Source organism: Lonchura striata, chromosome 2, assembly GCF_046129695.1.
Source record: "Lonchura striata isolate bLonStr1 chromosome 2, bLonStr1.mat, whole genome shotgun sequence".
Classification (NCBI taxonomy): Eukaryota; Metazoa; Chordata; class Aves; order Passeriformes; family Estrildidae; genus Lonchura; species Lonchura striata.
Genome location: NC_134604.1, coordinates 86,058,777 through 86,076,894, shown reverse-complemented (window position 1 = coordinate 86,076,894; position 18,118 = coordinate 86,058,777). Strand labels below are relative to the sequence as shown.

Genomic DNA, 18,118 nt, shown 5'->3' with positions numbered 1-18,118 from the left:
TCCTCTGCGCCGGGGTTGCCTCTGAGCTCCGCTGCCGTCGCCTCTGCGCGCGCCGGCTGCTTCGCTGCGAGTGCCGCCGAAGAGAGAGCGAGAGGGAGCTGCTTTCCCCGGGAATCCCGCGAAGAGAGAGAGAGCTGCTTCTCTCGGAGTCCCGCAAAGAAGAGGGAGAGCTGCTTCTCTCGGAATCCCGCGAAGAGAGGGAGAGAGCTGCTTCTCTCGGAGTCCCGCGAAGAAGAGGGAGAGAGCTGCTTCTCCCCTCTGGGTGGGACCCCCTTCATTGAATCAGTCGAAGGTGTATACACAAACCATTGTCTCTGAGAGAGATAACAAAAAACCTGTCCAACCGGTTCGCCTTCGACAGATGGCAAATGGAATACAAGCTTATCTTACAACCCAGGACATTATCCACCCCTTATTCTATTTCCATCTGCACACCATGAAATCTTACACCCAGTTCTCTCTTAAGACCAAGTTTCCCTGTGGTACACAGCGGGTCTCCCCATCTTCCTGCATTACCCACCAAGTGTAACCAGGTCCTTGAGCAAAGACAATCCCACGAATGGGTTGGTCTTTGCCTGAGGTGGGATTAATCCAAACAGTTTTCCCTAAAATACCTTTCATATGTACTACAGGGACCTTATCTCCATCTACTGCGTGTAAGGGTTCTGACTGAGCAGGGCCAGCTCGACTGACAGACCCCCGGGTGTTGACCATCCAGGTTGCTTTTGCCAGGTTAATTTCCCAGTTTCTAAATGTTCCCCCACCAAGTGCCTTCAGGGTAGTCTTAAGGAGTCCGTTGCACCGTTCAACTTTGCCGGCAGCTGGAGCATGATAGGGAATATGATATATCCATTCGATACCATGTTCTCTGGCCCAGGTGTTGATAAGGCTGTTCTTGAAATGGGTGCCGTTGTCAGACTCAATTCTCTCAGGGGTGCCGTGTCTCCACAGGACTTGCTTTTCCAAGCCTAAGATGGTGTTCCGGGCAGTGGCATGAGGTACAGGGAAAGTCTCCAGCCATCCAGTGGTGGCTTCCACCATGGTCAGCACGTAGCGCTTGCCTTGGCGTGTCTGGGGCAGTGTGATATAGTCAATCTGCCAGGCCTCCCCATACTTGTACTTGGACCACCGCCCACCATACCATAGGGGCTTCACTCTCTTGGCCTGTTTGATGGCAGCACACGTCTCACAGTCATGGATAACCTGGGAAACACTGTCCATGGTTAGATCCACCCCTCGGTCTCGTGCCCACTTGTAGGTGGCATCTCTGCCCTGATGACCTGAGGCATCATGAGCCCATCGAGCCAGGAACAACTCCCCCTTATGGTGCCAATCTAAGTCTATCTTTGACACCTCTATTTTTGCTGCCTGATCTACCTGCTCGTTGTTTCGGTGCTCCTCATTAGCCCGACTTTTGGGGACATGGGCATCTACATGACGGACTTTCACCGTCAGCTTTTCCACCCGAGAGGCAATGTCTTTCCATATATCAGCAGCCCAGATTGGCTTTCCTCTACGTTGCCAGTTGGCCTTCCTCCACCTTCCCAGCCAGCCCCACAGAGCATTGGCTACCATCCATGAATCAGTATAAAGGTAGAGCTTTGGCCACTTCTCCCTTTCAGCAATGTCCAGAGCCAGCTGAACGGCCTTGAGTTCGGCGAGTTGGCTCGATCCACCTTCTCCTTCGGTAGCTTGTGCAACTTGGCGTGTGGGGCTCCATACGGCTGCTTTCCACTTCCGGTTCATCCCTACAATGCGACAGGAACCATCAGTGAAAAGAGCGTAGCAGGTCTCTTCTGCTGGTAGTTGGTTGTATGGTGGAGCCTCTTCAGCCCTTGTCACTTGTACCTGCTCCTCATCATCAGTGAGACCAAAGTTTTCACCTTCTGGCCAGTTCGTAATTATCTCCAAAATCCCAGGGCGATTCAGGTTTCCAATACGGGCGCGTTGAGTGATGAGGGCAATCCATTTGCTCCATGTTGCGTCAGTGGCATGGTGGGTAGTAGGAACCTTTCCTTTAAACATCCACCCCAGCACCGGTAGTCGGGGTGCCAGGAGGAGTTGTGTTTCTGTGCCAATTACCTCCGAGGCGGCTTGAACTCCTTCAAAGGCAGCCAAGATTTCCTTCTCTGTGGGAGTGTAGTTGGCTTCAGACCCTCTGTAACTTCGGCTCCAGAATCCCAGTGGTCGGCCTCGAGTCTCCCCAGGCACTTTCTGCCAAAGGCTCCAGGACAACCCATGGTTCCCGGCTGCAGAGTAGAGCACATTCTTGACCTCTGGTCCCGTTCTGACTGGGCCAAGGGCTACAGCATGAGCGATCTCCTGCTTGATCTGGGTGAAGGCTTGTTGCTGCTCAGGGCCCCAGTGGAAATCATTCTTCTTTCGGGTAACCAGATAAAGAGGGCTCACAATCTGGCTATACTCAGGAATGTGCATTCTCCAGAAACCTATGGCACCCAGGAAAGCTTGTGTTTCCTTTTTGCTGGTTGGTGGGGACATAGCTGTGATCTTGTTGATGACCTCAGTGGGAATCTGGCGCCGTCCATCTTGCCATTTCACTCCCAGGAACTGGATCTCTCGGGCAGGTCCCTTGACTTTGCTCTTCTTGACGGCAAAGCCAGCTTCTAGTAGTATCTGGATGATCCTCTCACCTTTCTCAAACACTTCTGCCGCTGTGCTCCCCCACACAATGATGTCATCAATGTATTGCAGGTGTTCTGGAGCCTCACCCTTTTCTAGTGTAGCCTGGATCAGTCCATGGCAGATGGTGGGGCTGTGTTTCCACCCCTGGGGCAGTCGGTTCCAGGTGTACTGCACGCCCCTCCAGGTGAAAGCAAACTGAGGCCTGCATTCTGCTGCCAGAGGAATGGAGAAAAACGCATTAGCAATATCAATGGTGGCATACCACTTTGCTGCCTTGGACTCCAGCTCGTACTGGAGTTCCAGCATGTCCGGCACAGCAGCGCTCAGCGGTGGAGTCACTTCATTTAAGCCACGATAGTCCACAGTCAATCTCCATTCTTTGTCAGATTTGCGCACAGGCCAGATGGGGCTGTTGAAGGGTGAGTGGGTTTTGCTGACCACCCCTTGGCTCTCCAGCTCCCGAATCATTTTGTGGATGGGGATCACGGCATCTCGATCCGTCCGATACTGCCGGCGGTGCACTGTCGAGGTCGCAATTGGCACGCGTTGTTCTTCCACCCTTAGGAGTCCTACTGCAGAGGGGTTTTCTGACAGTCCAGGCAAGGTGTTCAATTGCTTAATGTCTTCTGCCTCTACAGCGGCTATTCCAAAAGCCCACCTGAGTCCCTTTGGGTCTTTGTAATATCCGTTCCGGAGGAAGTCTATACCTAGGATACACGGAGCATCTGGGCCAGTCACTATAGGGTGTTTCTTCCACTCCTTCCCAGTCAGGCTCACCTCAGCTTCCACCAGAGTCAATTGTTGTGATCCCCCTGTCACACCAGCAATGGAAACAGGCTCTGCCCCCACATGTCCCGATGGTATCAGAGTACACTGTGCACCAGTATCAACTAAAGCATCATATTTTTGTGGCTCTGATGTGCCAGGCCATCGGATCCACACTGTCCAGAAGATCCGGTTTTCCCGTGCCTCTCCCTGGCTAGAGACAGGGCCCCTCTAACACTGGTTATCATTCCTTCCCTGGGCATACATACTAGAGGTCCCTTCAAGGGGGTCTGACAGATCGTACCCACAAGCTTGGTCACGGGAGGTTGAGGCTACCTTCACTTTGGTGGAACTCCCCCGGTTAGAGTTTCCCTCCTTGAGTTGACGGACCCGTGCTGCCAGGACAGAGGTGGGTTTCCCATCCCACCTCCCCATGTCTTCCCCATGGTCACGCAGGAAGAACCACAGATTAGCCCTTGGGGTGTACCCTCTCTCTCTAGCTGGGGATTGTTGGGTGCTGATTCTGGGGCCTGTGACTCTCACGGGTGCTGTATTAACCTTCCTTATCTCCTCCCTCATCTCCTCTTTAAACTCCTTAATCACAGCTGAGATATGAGCCTGCATTGGGCCATTAATCATACTCTCATAATTCCTAAGTTTGTTGGCAACAGAACCTATTGTCTCCCGGTGGGTGTCAGCATTGATCGTTGCAATGAAGGTGGCGTATTGAGATGGCCCAAGATTTGCCAGACTCTACAGCATTTGTCCCGTACACCTGACCTTGTCAGGATCATTATTGTGTCGTCCATCCCTCCCAAAGAGTACCTCCAATACTGCCACTTCTCTCAGCTGTTGGATCCCTTCCTCGAGGGTCTTCCAGCGCATTCTATGATGGTGCTCTTGCATTCTCTCTCTGTGGATAAACCTCTCCCTGACACTCATTAAGAGCCGCTCCCAGAGAGAAAGGGACCCTGGTTCCCTTACAAAAACCTGATTTATACCCGAGTCCTGGGTCAAGGGTCCCAAGTTCCTTGCCTCACCACCGTCCAGCTGCACGCCTGTACCCATAAGATCCCAAACCCGGAGTAGCCAGGTAGCATAAGCCTCACGCCCTCGTCGCACAATGTCTTTATGCAGATTGCGAAGACTTTCGTACGTCAGGGACTCGGTGATGATAGCAATCTCTGGCTCCCCTGTGGGTTGTGAGGTTCCTCCATTCCTGTCCCTATCTGCAGGGTGCTCTGCTTTCACCTTAGACTTCCTTGTTTCTACCGGGGCCACTGCTGCTGACCGTGACTGCCCTTGTGGTTCAGCTGGAACCTGGACAGTTGTAACATCTGTGGGTTCCACAGCTGTACTATTAGACTGTCCCTCCTCAAGGCAAAGGGCCGGTTTCTCACCAGCTGGGGAAATGCACTCCTTCAGCATCTCTCGTATCTCCTTAACCAGAACCCTCACCCAATCTGGGCGGTTCATTTCTGAGGTGGGCTGTGGGGCAGGGTCAGGCTCTGGAGCAGCAGCATCTCGAGTCTGTGGTGTAGGTGTGAGGGTAGTTATCCAGGTTAATCTTCCCTTATCTCTGAATGCTAAATATAACAGGACTATCAGCAACACCACCCATTGTATGGTATCATTAGCACTTATAAAGGATCTTAACCCTTTGAGAACTGGTGGAACAGACCCAAAAAGATGGTTAAAAGGTTGAGAGAAAGTTTGCCCAGGTGCTATTTCCTCGCAGTAGGTACCGTTATTAAAGTAACCCCAAAAACATACAGTTAACGTGTGATAGCTATGAATCCATGTACCTGCCTTCCAGAGGAAATTAAAGATCCATGAATTCCTCACCCAATTAACCCAGAAGCCAAACTTGATAACAGACACCGTAGCCTTAGTCATAGGACCCATTTTTAGATAAGGGTCTGCAAATGGGAAAAGTATAGCTACGATCACATGCCACCCAAACCAAGGTAAACTAGACCACATGGTGATGCTGAAGATGTTTTTACACACAACAAAACCAAATTACTTAAGAACTGTTAATCCTTTTTCCCTCTCAATGCCCTCGGGCCCCACGTTGGGCGCCAAATTCTGTCTTCGTTAGACAAGACAGGAGTCTGTGAAAGAGGGCAAAGCCTCCTGTGCAATGGAGAACGGCAAACCCCCCTCCCTCTGAATTACGAGGATCTTTAAATTAAAAGGCTCTCAGGCAAAGATATGGGAGTGGGAGTAACAATTCTTTACTAGGAGAAAACTAGACAACAATTTAAAAGGAAAATGCAATCGGTACAAACAAAACTAGTGAAAGAAAAAGTCTAGAACCTGAGGAATGCCAGTATCAGGTTTTGCTGGGACAATTGCTTTCCCTTGCAATAGTTGATGAGTTGCAGCTGAAGTGGTGATCTTTAGAAGGGTATAATTTTCCTCTGAAGATCTGGTGGCAGTGGGGGCCGGTCTTCCTCTGCGCCGGGGTTGCCTCTGAGCTCCGCTGCCGTCGCCTCTGCGCGCGCCGGCTGCTTCGCTGCGAGTGCCGCCGAAGAGAGAGCGAGAGGGAGCTGCTTTCCCCGGGAATCCCGCGAAGAGAGAGAGAGCTGCTTCTCTCGGAGTCCCGCAAAGAAGAGGGAGAGCTGCTTCTCTCGGAATCCCGCGAAGAGAGGGAGAGAGCTGCTTCTCTCGGAGTCCCGCGAAGAAGAGGGAGAGAGCTGCTTCTCCCCTCTGGGTGGGACCCCCTTCATTGAATCAGTCGAAGGTGTATACACAAACCATTGTCTCTGAGAGAGATAACAAAAAACCTGTCCAACCGGTTCGCCTTCGACAGATGGCAAATGGAATACAAGCTTATCTTACAACCCAGGACACTTTAGTATTTGTCTAGAATTATCAGTGATGCTAGGACACTTGGTCCTGCTTGCTCCCAAATAAGTGGAGTCTGTAACTATGGCCCCTGCCTTCCACATGGAGCATCTCACTCCTCTGCAAGATCCAAGAGAAGTTCAAGAAGGCAAGGTGCTGCTTTGTTAGTTTGCCTGACCCAGCCTGAAACTGGGTTGCTGCTTGGGAGAGACATCTTCCAGTGTTGAGGAACATACCAAAAGGTCCATGAGGGAGGATGCTTGAAATGCAGAAATTATTCAGGGAGCTGGAATACAAATCAGTATCCAAGGCAATAGTGGAAATGTATGAGCATGCTTGTAGGTGATACTGAATTTGCTTTACTACTGTAGGTGATACTGAATTTGCATACTGTGTTACTTTACTACATAAAATTATGTGAGTGCACATTTCTTCAGTGCCATCCCAGACTCAAATAGTTCTCTGTTGTGGCACACATCCTGGCATTTATAGCATATAGAATATTCATATTAATATTAATAGAATCATAGAGTCACAGAACGGTTTGGGTTGGAAGGGACCTTAAACACTGCTTAATTCCAAGATTACTGTCATGGGCATGGATACCTTTTACTAGATCAGGTAGCTCAAAGCCAAATTTAATCTGGTCTTGAATACTTCCTGGGATGGGGCATTCCTAATGTCTCTGGACAATTGTTCCTGGTGCCTTACACCTTCATAGTGAATAATTTCTTCCTTGCATCTAATCTAAATCTACCATCCTTCAGTTTAAGGCCATTCTCCCTTCTCCTTGTGAAAAGTCCCTCTCCAGCTTTCATGCAGGCCCCTTCAGGTCCTGGAAGGTGCTATAAAGTCTACCCAGAGCCTTCTCTTCTCTGGCTGAACAGCCCCAACTATCTGTCTGTCTTCATAGGAAAGGCACTCCAGCCTTGTGATCATCTCTGTGGCTCTCCTCTGGACTTGCTCCAGCAAATACATGCCTTCTTATATTGGGGGTCCCAGAGCTGGACACAATGCTCCAGGAAAGGTTTGATGGGTGTGGAGTAGAGAGGTAGACACACTTTCCTTGCCTTGCTGGCCATGCTGATTTTGATGCAGCTTTGGATACAGTTGTATTTCTGGGATGCAAGCGTATATTGCTGGGTAATGTTGAACTTCTCATCAACCAATACCCCCAAGTCCTCTGTACAGCTACTCTCAATCCATTCTCCACCCAGCCTGTGCTTGAGCTTGGGATTGCCCTTACCCAGAAGCAGGACCTTGCACTTGGCCTTGTACTTCATGAGATTCACTTCATTCCTGTCGCAAGGCTGTCCAGGTCCCTCTGGAAGGCATCCCTTCCTTCCAGGGCATCAGACACCATACCGCTTGTGCCAACACAGTGGTGTTGGCAAACTTACTGAAGGTACAGTCAGTCCTACTGTCCTTGTCACCAACAGAGATGTTAAAAAGTGCCAGTCCCCTTACTGACCCCTCAGGAGCACCATGGAGTTCCACTTGGATGTCAAGCTGTTCACTCTGACTCTTGGAAAGCAACATTGAATCAGTTCCTTATCCACAGAGTGTTCCTTCCACCAAATCCATGTTTTTTCAATTTAGAGACAAGGGTGTGGTGCAGAACAGTGTAAAATGCTTGATAGAAGTCCAGGTAGATAAGAAGGTTACCAAATTGTCAGGCATGGTTTGCCCTTAGTGAAGCCATGTTGGCTTCTTATTTTCCCTGTGCCTTAGCATAGTTTTGAGGATGATCCACTCCATAGTGGGCACAGAGGTGAGTGTATTAAAATGTATTTTTCAGTTAAACAATGTTTTATCAGTTATTTATCAGCTGGTATGTACCATGATATAGAACTGATATACTGCATATATTGTCTTGAAAGTTATCATGGGATAGCTGTTTGTTAAATTCATTCTTAATGATGGTGAAAATTCAAGAAACATACTCACCTGAGGATCATTACATGGATAGGTTCAGGTAACATAAAATCCCTCATAATGTAATATTTAAGCAATAACTAAAAGACATTTTTTCGCTTCTCTCACTTCTTGAAATAATATTTTCAGAATCTAAGTGAGTGTGGTTATAGTAAAACTGCCAAGCTCTCTCTGTTTTGGGAAGTATAAAAACTACAAATCATCTGTAAATACCAGCAATAGCATTCAAATAATCACAGAATCACAGAATACGCTAGGTTGGAAAGATCCTACAGGATCATTGAACCCAACTCCTGGCCCTGCACAGGACCATCCCCAAGAATCCTTGAACTCTGTCAGGCTTGGTGCTGTGACCACTGTTCCAGTGCCCACAGTACCACTATCTGTGTAAAAAAATTTTTTTGATATCCAACCTCAACCTTCTCTCACACAGCTTCATGCCATTCCCTCACTGGTCACCATGAAGAAGAAATCAGTGGCTACTCCTCCTCTTCCCCTCATGAGGAAGTTGTAGACTACCATGAGGTCTCCCTTCAGTTTCCTTTTCTTCAGGCTGAACAGACCAGGTGACCTCAGACACTTCTCATACTTGACAGCTTGCTGTCAAGACCCATCTTTGTTGCTCTCTCTCGGATGCTCTCCAATAGTTTAGTGTCTTTCTTATATTGCAGTGACCAAAACTGCACACAATATTCAAAGTGAGGTTGCACTAGTGCAGAACAGAATGGGAAAATCCCCTCCCTTGATTGTCATCTTTCCTAACCTCAGAATACATGCTGCCCGTAAAACTAGGGTATAAAGTTCCTACTTTACAGCCCTGGCAAGGCACCAACATAGCATGTCTCTTGATTAAAGTGGCATATGGCACAGAGCCTTTTTCTCACTAATGATGCAATTGTCTTTCCTTACATCTCTCTTTGGCTTCAGTTAATGTCTGTGGAAAGAGGCTTGCATTGAGCAGAATCAGACCCAGGAAGTGTGGGATAGGTTCTTGTCTCACTTGAGGGAATTTAGTGTGAATTACTAGCATAAATGAGAGGAAGAGCCAAAGGTGTGAAAATCTTATAGCCCAATTAATACATCAGTTTTACTAAATTTTCCCACCAATAATGAGGACAGGACAATGCTTGAATAAGTATCAGAAATTTATGTAAAACAATGTCTTCTAATTACCGTTTTTTTTCTGTTTAATGACAGGTTGAAGCTGTTTATTACTTTGCTGTGGGGGATGTTCCAGTGGACACAAAGCAGCTACTCCTTGAGAAGGTTTCAGATGGCTCCTGTCCAGTCAACACAGTGTCTTTCAATGCCAGGGAAGATGAAACAATTATTTTTCTGAAGGAGTTGAGCCGTTTGACCTCTGGCAGGTATGACAAAGAAGGACAGTAAAGATTTCAGTATTCATGAAATGGTATTGGGACATACCTGAGTATAATCCATGAGGAAAATGAGACAAAGCTGTTCAGTAAGTGATCTGGGGATATGGAAATAGTCTTAAGAGATATGACTAGAAGGCAAGCCCTACTTAAACAGTCCAGCTTTTTTTCTGCTTATGTTCTCACTGGCTTTCAGAAAAGCTATTCTCTTTTTAAGTCCAAAATCATCGGCTATCTGCCTCTGTCTTGAAGTCTGGAAAAAACTGTTCAGGGGAAATGGTCACAACATAAACTTAAGTTTTTGTTGTGTTTCTTTGTACATTATTACAAAGCATTATGTTACTATGCACAAGCAGCAGGAAAAGATCTAGAGTTTTGTTGGGTGAAGTGCCGTAGAGACATGTACTGAAAAGGAGGTGCCTAAATGGGCAGCTCATGGAATAACAGAAAAATGACGGGGTGTTATTCTTCTGGTTGTGTGGAAAAGCAGCTCTGTAATGTGCTCTCTAGCATCCTTTTCATATGGTTGGTGGATATTAATCTATTCCACATGGATCTTTGTCTGCTTTATCCTGGGAATCAGCCATGTGGTGAGAATCAGCCTTCAGTAGAAATGAATAAGATGACTTAAATCTTGATTCTGTTATCAAAATAAGGAAAACAAATGAACAAATACAAAACCCACAAGACCAAACTCATGCTTAACAGCAAGAAGGCAGTAGGAATCAGTAGGTGTTTCTCTGCCTAACGGAAGTCACCATACAGTTACAGACTTGTGAATTTGCTGCTAGCTTTTTTCTGTTTCACTGTTGTTTGTGCAAGAGTGGGAAGCTCTCCAACAGTAGAAATCTCCCAAATGACAGCAGAGCAATTGGTAAGATGGCAGCTGCTTAGCTCTTTTATAGCCATCTGTGTTTAGAAATAGCTTTTAGGAGATGGGAGCGTCTGCCAAAAACAAGAATGGGAAAGTGTTGCGTTTGCTGTGGTCTGATGTGTGTTTAAAATAATTGTGGTCATTTAGAAGCATGGTACCTCTGTGGTACCAGGTACATTGCCAGTCACTATCTCTCATTTTCTTTTGGCAGTGTTTATACCTTCTTTTTTAAAGGAAAGTGAGTGTTTCTTGCATGGTGTAGACAGAGGCACAAAGGGTTGTGGCAGGGAGCTGAGAGGAATTTTTTTTGTTTGATACTATTCTCACTGTCATTTTTTTGCACGAGTCTAACTTTCGTGCAGACTTACAAGGCCTGTTAATAACTTGCTGGTGGATAGTTGCCCAACAACTGTATATAAGTTTAAGTCAGCTTTCCCACAGGAACAGCCAAGTTAATGGGCTTTTCATGCCTTGAACCTGTTTCTAGTGTACTTGTATTTTAGAAATGCATGTTTTTCCTTCTCTGAGAGCTTCCCTGTTTTGACAATGAGGATAAATGAAGTCTGCTTGTCATCCTGATTTGTATGTCCATAATGAAATAAATGTTCCTGCTAGGCTTTCAGCTGGGAGGATAATCTGATGAAAAGGTGTTAGTGTCATCTCAGACATCTCAAATTACATGCCTGCTCAGCCTCTTAAAAGCATTAATTAAAAATAGATTTCCAGGAAATTGAAAAGTAAGGTGCTTTGCAGTTAGTAATATCAAAAAGGAAGAATATTCTACATGAGAAGACTTCAGAAAGTACATAAATGTATATTAAAAGTTTGAAAATAAGAATAATCTTTGTAGTTGAAGCTTTAGATATAATTCTGTAGTTGTGTGCATGAAAAACATCTCTTTAAAAATTGAGAAATATTTATGTATTTTGTGTACTGGTTGAAACTAATTTTGTACTGGTTGAAACTAATTTTGTATTACAGATTCCATGCTTTTGCTGAGAAGAAGAACTGTAGAGATGCTACTGGACCTGCACTAAAATATGAAGAGGATAGAAAAAGATTAACTGCCCTGAACTCTGGAAAAGTAAAAGGGCAAATGCCACAAGGTAGACAATATAAACCCCAAGATTACACTGATATTATCAGAAAGATATCAGAACAGAAATGTAGTTTAGTAATTTGATGAGTGTAAAATCAAAAGAAACCTGTAGGTGTGGGTGGGGTGAGGACAGGACTGCTCTGGAAATGTAAATTCTCTGTGTGGGAAGGAGAGGGCAAGGAAAGGAGAAAAATGAAGAGACTAGAAGATGTGCATGTGAGAATGAAAGATAAGTGGAAAAAAAGAAGATAATTTATTTAGAAATATGAAGAATGGTACTTGTGTGCTTGTGCCAGTGACTTTGTGGAAATGTATGGAGAAATAGTTAAAAGGAAGAGGAATAGTGTGGCAGACCATATGATAAACAGCCAACATAAATATAGGCCAGGTTCATCGTTAATATAAGAGGATTAAATCAACGTGAGGTTTACTTCCTTGTCCCAAGAATTTGTCACAAAGACAGGCAAAAAGCACAGTAAAGTGACCTTAGAGAAAACAGTGCAAAGTGGTGGTGGGAGGCCTGATAGAAAAAATACCAGGAGGAAACAACCAAAATAAACAATTTCATTGGTGGGTGGAGCTGGGCAGAAAGCTCAATGTGTTTCATATTAGTCACAGTGCTACTTCCTCTGAGTAAATCTTAAGTGGGGGACTGGACTGTGGTTTCAGCCAGGGTGGGAGGAGAGGGGCTTGTGATGTGAAGTGAGGCTTTGTGAGTCAAATCTGATGTCTTTCTCAGCAGGTGAGTAAAAAAAAAATTCTTTTAGGCATCAGGAATTGTAAGATGTCTTTATTCTAGTAGCTCAAAACACCTACCCCTACTCTCCCTTTTTGCTGGGGGCATTAGTGTTGCCCCAAAGGTAGAACAATGTTATCCTCACTGTTAGGGAATGTATGGCATAAGGTGGATTTGGTGTCTCATGTAAGGCTGTTTGTCGATCTTGGACTGACTGGCCCATATTTGGGTTGTAATCAAGTTTCTTGCATACTAACCTATCCTTCACTAGGACCATGATTATAACAGCACAAGAGAAAGAACCATTGTGGGGGGACAGAAATAAAGTAGTGAGGTGTCACCTGCTTTTTTGAGTTGTGAAGGGACACTCATGCCTCACCCATGCAGAGTTTAGAAATCAACAGCAGAGTCTACTTCAAAACGCTGTCGTTTCATACTAATGCAGAGCAGTATAATGATTGCCTTCAGACTGGTGTGAGTGCTTTCTTGCTGTACCACATTTGGGGGTGTGCATGAGGGGAGCTGCCTCCCTCTTCCCCTGGGGCAGTCAGCCTGCTTCAATAGATGAGCCTGGAGCTCCTGTATGACTGAAAGTACTTCCTCACCACTGTTTCTAAAGCTGAAAGCTGAATAGCTTTAATCGCTCAAAAGGGCAGTAGTCCCCTTGAAGTGCATTGTCGGTTGGGTCTTATTGCTATTATGGCAGCCAATTGGAGTGTTTCAGTCATATGCAGAATTTTAAGTCGTTTCAGAAAAGAGAACACATTGAAGACATTATTCTGGTCTATGTCTGATTTCTCTTGTTTCAGAGACTCCTTCAAGGGTGTAGTAATAGGGCAATAAAAATAAAAGTGTCGATTACTCACTAATGGTCTCTGAAACTGGTTCTTGGGCATGTGGCATAAACTATGCAAGGAAATAAATAGAGAATGAACCAGACATTTAATCCTTCAAATGTGGTGTTTCTAAAAACTAAAGGGAGGCACAGGAATATTTTGATTATGTTCCATTTTTCACCACAAATGCAACAGCTGGAGGCTGAAACTCATAATGATGTTATATGGACTGGAAAAGCTGTTTTAACGACATCTTATAGTTTCAGGGTATCCACTGAATATCAGCATTTTGCAAATACTGGATATCTTTATGTTTATTCCTTTTCATCTGCTTAACAAAATAAGTCAGAACTATTTAAAATTTTAGATAAGAGCTCAATTCTCCCCTCTTTTGCATCTTGAGCAGACATTTAGAAAGCAAGTGTGATAAACTGACAATTTTTTACACTCTTTTTGAGTGGGTGCTCAAGATCAAAACAGGTGTAACTCATTAAAGAATTAGGGTCCTTATGATGGCAGCCTCAGATTTACTTCTGGCAGAGAAATGCTTTTACATAAAGCCTTATTTCACCAATGTGATTATAGCTCCTCATTCAGCACTAATTTTCCTGTTATCACTTCTGCCTACATTCTTTGTGCAGTTTGTTTATCTGCAAAAATCTGTAGAATGAAGTGATCTTGTTATGTAGTTAAAATTATAAGTGGAAAGGAGGTGACATTTAAGTTGGACCTTGAAGGCATAGAGGGCAAGGAATGGTGGAAGCTGTGGAGAAAAGATGTCTTTCTGGAAAAGGGCACATTTGTGTCATCTGCTTGGAGTAACAGGGCAATAACTGCTACATAATGCTTGAAAAGTAGTGGTGCTTTGAACTAGATCCTAAAATGAATAGAGAGTCCTCAGTGGCTGACACAGAAACAGTAAATTTCTGTGTAGTGGTTTCTCTGTGGTGGAATAGATGAGCTGGCATGTGGAGAGAACATGCAAATGGACTGAAATCAGGATTTTACTGATCTGATAAATCCAAAGTGTCTGACCTCCTTGTGAGCAATATAAGGCTCTGTTCTTAGATGTGCTTGATTTTGCACATTTAGAGAAACTTGATAGGGAATATTTTACATTGTTGTGTGTAAAAAGGAAAGCATAAGAGTGTCATTCTCCTGTATGACATTGAAGTCAATGAATTCTGCACTGTTTATGTACACTGATGTGAGAAAGATTGATCCCTCCCTTTGGAGAGCCAGAATAATGACTGAAGAGTAGCTACGTTGCATGGAAGCTGTCGCAAAGATCATTGCCTCTGCTTTTTTCTTGTGTGAGCTTTGTCTAGTCTTAGCAGCCTAACCTTGGCCTGGCAAATCTCTTTGCTAATATGTAGAGAGTGATGCAGAAGCTGTTCTGTGGTACCACATGGGATACAAAGTTCATTTGCTTTGTCCATTTGCCCAGTGGAAAAGGGGCAGGATTGGGCTGCAGTGAGTTTCAGTGCTCTTTGATCTGGCAGGTATGCAGGTCAAAGCTGTGGACTACCCTCTTATGTTTCTTTGTGCCTTCATTCATCCCCCTCTAAGTGGAGATTTTAAAAATCAATGCTTAAAGGTGTATTGCTGTGTTCTGCTGCCACGTGGAGGCTGAGAAAGGGACTGGCAGTGAAGAAAATCAATTTTCCTATCTTCCCTTGCCAGCAAATTAATTTTCAAAAATATATTATTGCATTATATTTGGATTTTCTTGCTTCCATGGTTTAAGTCAGATATTCAGACAAGTAAAAAATGCTTCTGTTTTCCATTATTTGCTTTTGCTATTGGTATTTGCTTCCTGTTTCAAAGATATTGTAGAGATTTTGGATATATTGTAGGGTTTTTGTTGGGTTACTTTTTGTTTTTTTAAAAGCAGGATTCTTTCATTAGCAATATGGAAATCAAATCGGTTACGGTGACTTGTCAAACTGGATAAGTTTGTTTGTGGATAGGTACATGTGGAAAAGCTGCCTCTTTTGAGATTGTCTGCCAGTTAACTGGGAAATGGAAATGAGGACAGTTATGAGTTTCCATGTACGTGTGCAAGTGTGGTTGTGTTTTTGCTTAGGTCTAACATCTTGCTTCTCAGTTCACGGGTGTCAGCAAAATGCTTCTGCCCCTTGCCACAGGCTCTCCCCGCAACCTTTCTCATCCTCTTCCTCTTTTCTAGGCCCTCCCTTCTCCAGAGCAGAAACACCTTTACCTGCAGGCAGGGCTTTCTGGGAACATTACCCAGGATGAGGTGCTCTGCAGGGTCAGGGTGGCTCTGGGGAGAGCCAAGGGAAGCTGACTGTGCTTGGCACAGGCTGACATGTGCAGCAGGCTGTTCAGGTCAGTCCCCTAGAGTGTGCGCCTGGTGGCCACCCTCCTGCCATTGCAGTGGGATGGGTTTTGAATCAGAACTGGGGCATCCCCAGCGGTCTGGCTCTTACACTGCCACCCAGAGCAGCTGGGAAAGTGTTTCATGGCAAGGGGAGCCAGGAGGGCCCTTTCTCTCCCTGGATAAAATAATTTTTTAAGACAAGATTATTCCTGGGACATGAGTGCCTGAATGTGTACAAGAGGTAGTGGCTTGGAATGGTTGGGAATTGCACACTTCAGAACAGTGACGTTCTTTAGTTGGTGGTCCCTAAAAAATGGCATACCTGAAGTGTGAGCAGAGGGAATTTAAACAAAGTGTTGTGCATGCTTACTTGGTCATTTACCAGAGATGTGCTTTGAGGGGTGGGCCACAGCTAAGAGCCACATCTGGAAGATCTTATGCCTTGCATGTAGGTTTTGATTTTCGGGGTTCCGTTTTGAAAGACAGGCCACTCCCTAGCTCTAGGGGAAAAGAGGCTGAAGCAGAGGTGCTTCTGAGCGTCCTGTGTAGAGAGAGAAAGCTGCTGTGGATATCACTGCTTGCAAGCTTCTCTCCCATTTGAATCCAGGGAAAATGTCAGAAAAAAAGGTTTTAAGCAGCTGGAATTTCACAGGCAGTTCTTGGTGCCTGCATTTGTCCTGTGTAGCAAGTGACATCAAGCACACTTGCTTTGAAAGGGCATGCTGTGCTGCAAGCATAAATGAGGACAAAATATCTTCTCATGTAATACCAATTCAATTAATCTATCCAATGTAACAATGATCCTTTAAAAGTGATGAGTCCAAAGCATCAATTTAAGGGGAAATGAAGCAACACAATGATATAATCATTATTGTTTTAGAGGTAAAGTACACAAATTTCTTTCAATATTTTCAAATGATTAAAAATATTCTAAAATATTTAAAATAGTCATAAAATTAAATCTGTATGACAGTAATTGACAGCTTGTGGAGGGTATCCAGATTTAGTTGGAGACAGCACCACTGAAATTATGTTCTTCACAGCCTTAAACATAGAACTGCGTTTATGTGTGGTGTGATTGCATGTGCTTGCATTTCTGGGGAGAGATTGCTTATGAAATAAAAGTTGAATTATTTCTGAAAAATTTGAGAGAATATTTTTCTTAAGTTTAACAGTTAATGATTACAGACTGAGGGTTTTTTCCTCTCTTTTGTGTTTCATGTTGTGGACTGATCTGCCTTACTGAAGCTTTTTGTGATTTAGGAAATATTGATCTTTGTTCTAATGGCTGCAGCAGTTGTTTTGAAATGCAGGAAGGTCCCAGGAGATGGCAGTGTACAATAGCACAATTCAAAATATTTGTTGGAAACTGAAAGCATTTCACAATTAAAATTGAGTTCTTATTTGTATAATTTATTATTATTATTATCATCATCATAATTTTTTAAATTATTATTATTAATTCCAGAAAGTTTATCAAACAACTGGCAGCTTACTTCAGTAGAAGTTTGCATATCTTAGCTTTCATACAGTGAACCATCACTGTATATTATCTGAACCACTGGATGATAAGATACAGTTGGCCTTGTTCAGCATTTTTATGTACAGTTCATTAATAGGCTGTGATCTTCAATAATTTGTAGTCTGTATTTGTGGTTATGATAGCTGATGATTCAGTTTCTTTTAGATCTTAATGTAATACTGCACACGGTTTCTCTGCATTGTCCAATATTGCAGTTTAAACTGAGCGTAACTTAACACATTTTTAATAGCAATCCTGTTGCTTAGATATACAAGGTGTCTCAATTTTATTTTAAGAAATAAATACTTATTTTAATTATTTTCATCATGGAAGACGTATCTGTTGAAATTAAGAAAACCTTATCTCAATTCCAGCTTTGGATCTTTCTAATTTTTTTGAAAATATAGCCTGATGGTGAAATTTTTTTGTAGCATTTGTTTATGACTGTTGATGATTGTAAGGATGAAAATTAATTTATCTTTACCAAAATTTCATTAGATAGTCATCAGGGAAAGAAAAAATTTAAATAAAATTAATCATGTACTTTAGGAAATGGAAAGACTCAAAATTGCCTTCTCTTTAAAATATCAAAACTGGGCTTACTCTTTGGAACCAAGTTTTGCAATGAAGTTCAGGGGGCAACAAGTGAATTTCATTGTGGATTTTCCTTATTATTTTCCAGGAGTGCTAAAATGTATTTGCTTCCACTGTGGGGACAATCTGTGGACAACTTTGGATGTTAGCTCCAATATACTAAACATTTGTCATATCCCGGAGCTAGGTTTGAGGTCTTTTTTTGAAGTCTATCAGAGAACAGCATTTGTCACTGCAACAGGGCCTCAAGAAAACAAGGTTTTATGGCAAAATCTGGGTATACCAATGACTTTGTTGTGATTGAGGAGTTACATGTGAAATTCTGTTCATTATTTCTTGCAGTAGCTGGTGTCTGTGAAGATGTGTTTTTGATCTGGAAGGAGCTGGAGGAAGCTAGGAGTACAGTGAGACAGGTTCAGGAAATGTTATCAGAGTCTGACCAGTCTGCTTCTCAGGAAGGTATAATTTATGTTTCTTTCAAGACAGCTACTATTATATTAATGATCAACATCTTTTTGTGAACAGTTTTGATTGCACATCAGTTTGG

General features: G+C 43.9%; 1 protein-coding gene across 1 annotated transcript in view; it reads left to right on the top strand.

Annotated features, from left to right (window-relative positions):
- Window positions 1-18,118, top strand: part of VWA3B (von Willebrand factor A domain containing 3B) — a 65,130-nt gene that overhangs the window by 13,651 nt on the left and 33,361 nt on the right. Inside the window, 3 exon segments of the mRNA XM_077790887.1 lie at window positions 9,391-9,560; window positions 11,425-11,549; window positions 17,914-18,030. Coding sequence (XP_077647013.1) covers window positions 9,391-9,560; window positions 11,425-11,549; window positions 17,914-18,030 — 412 coding nt within the window.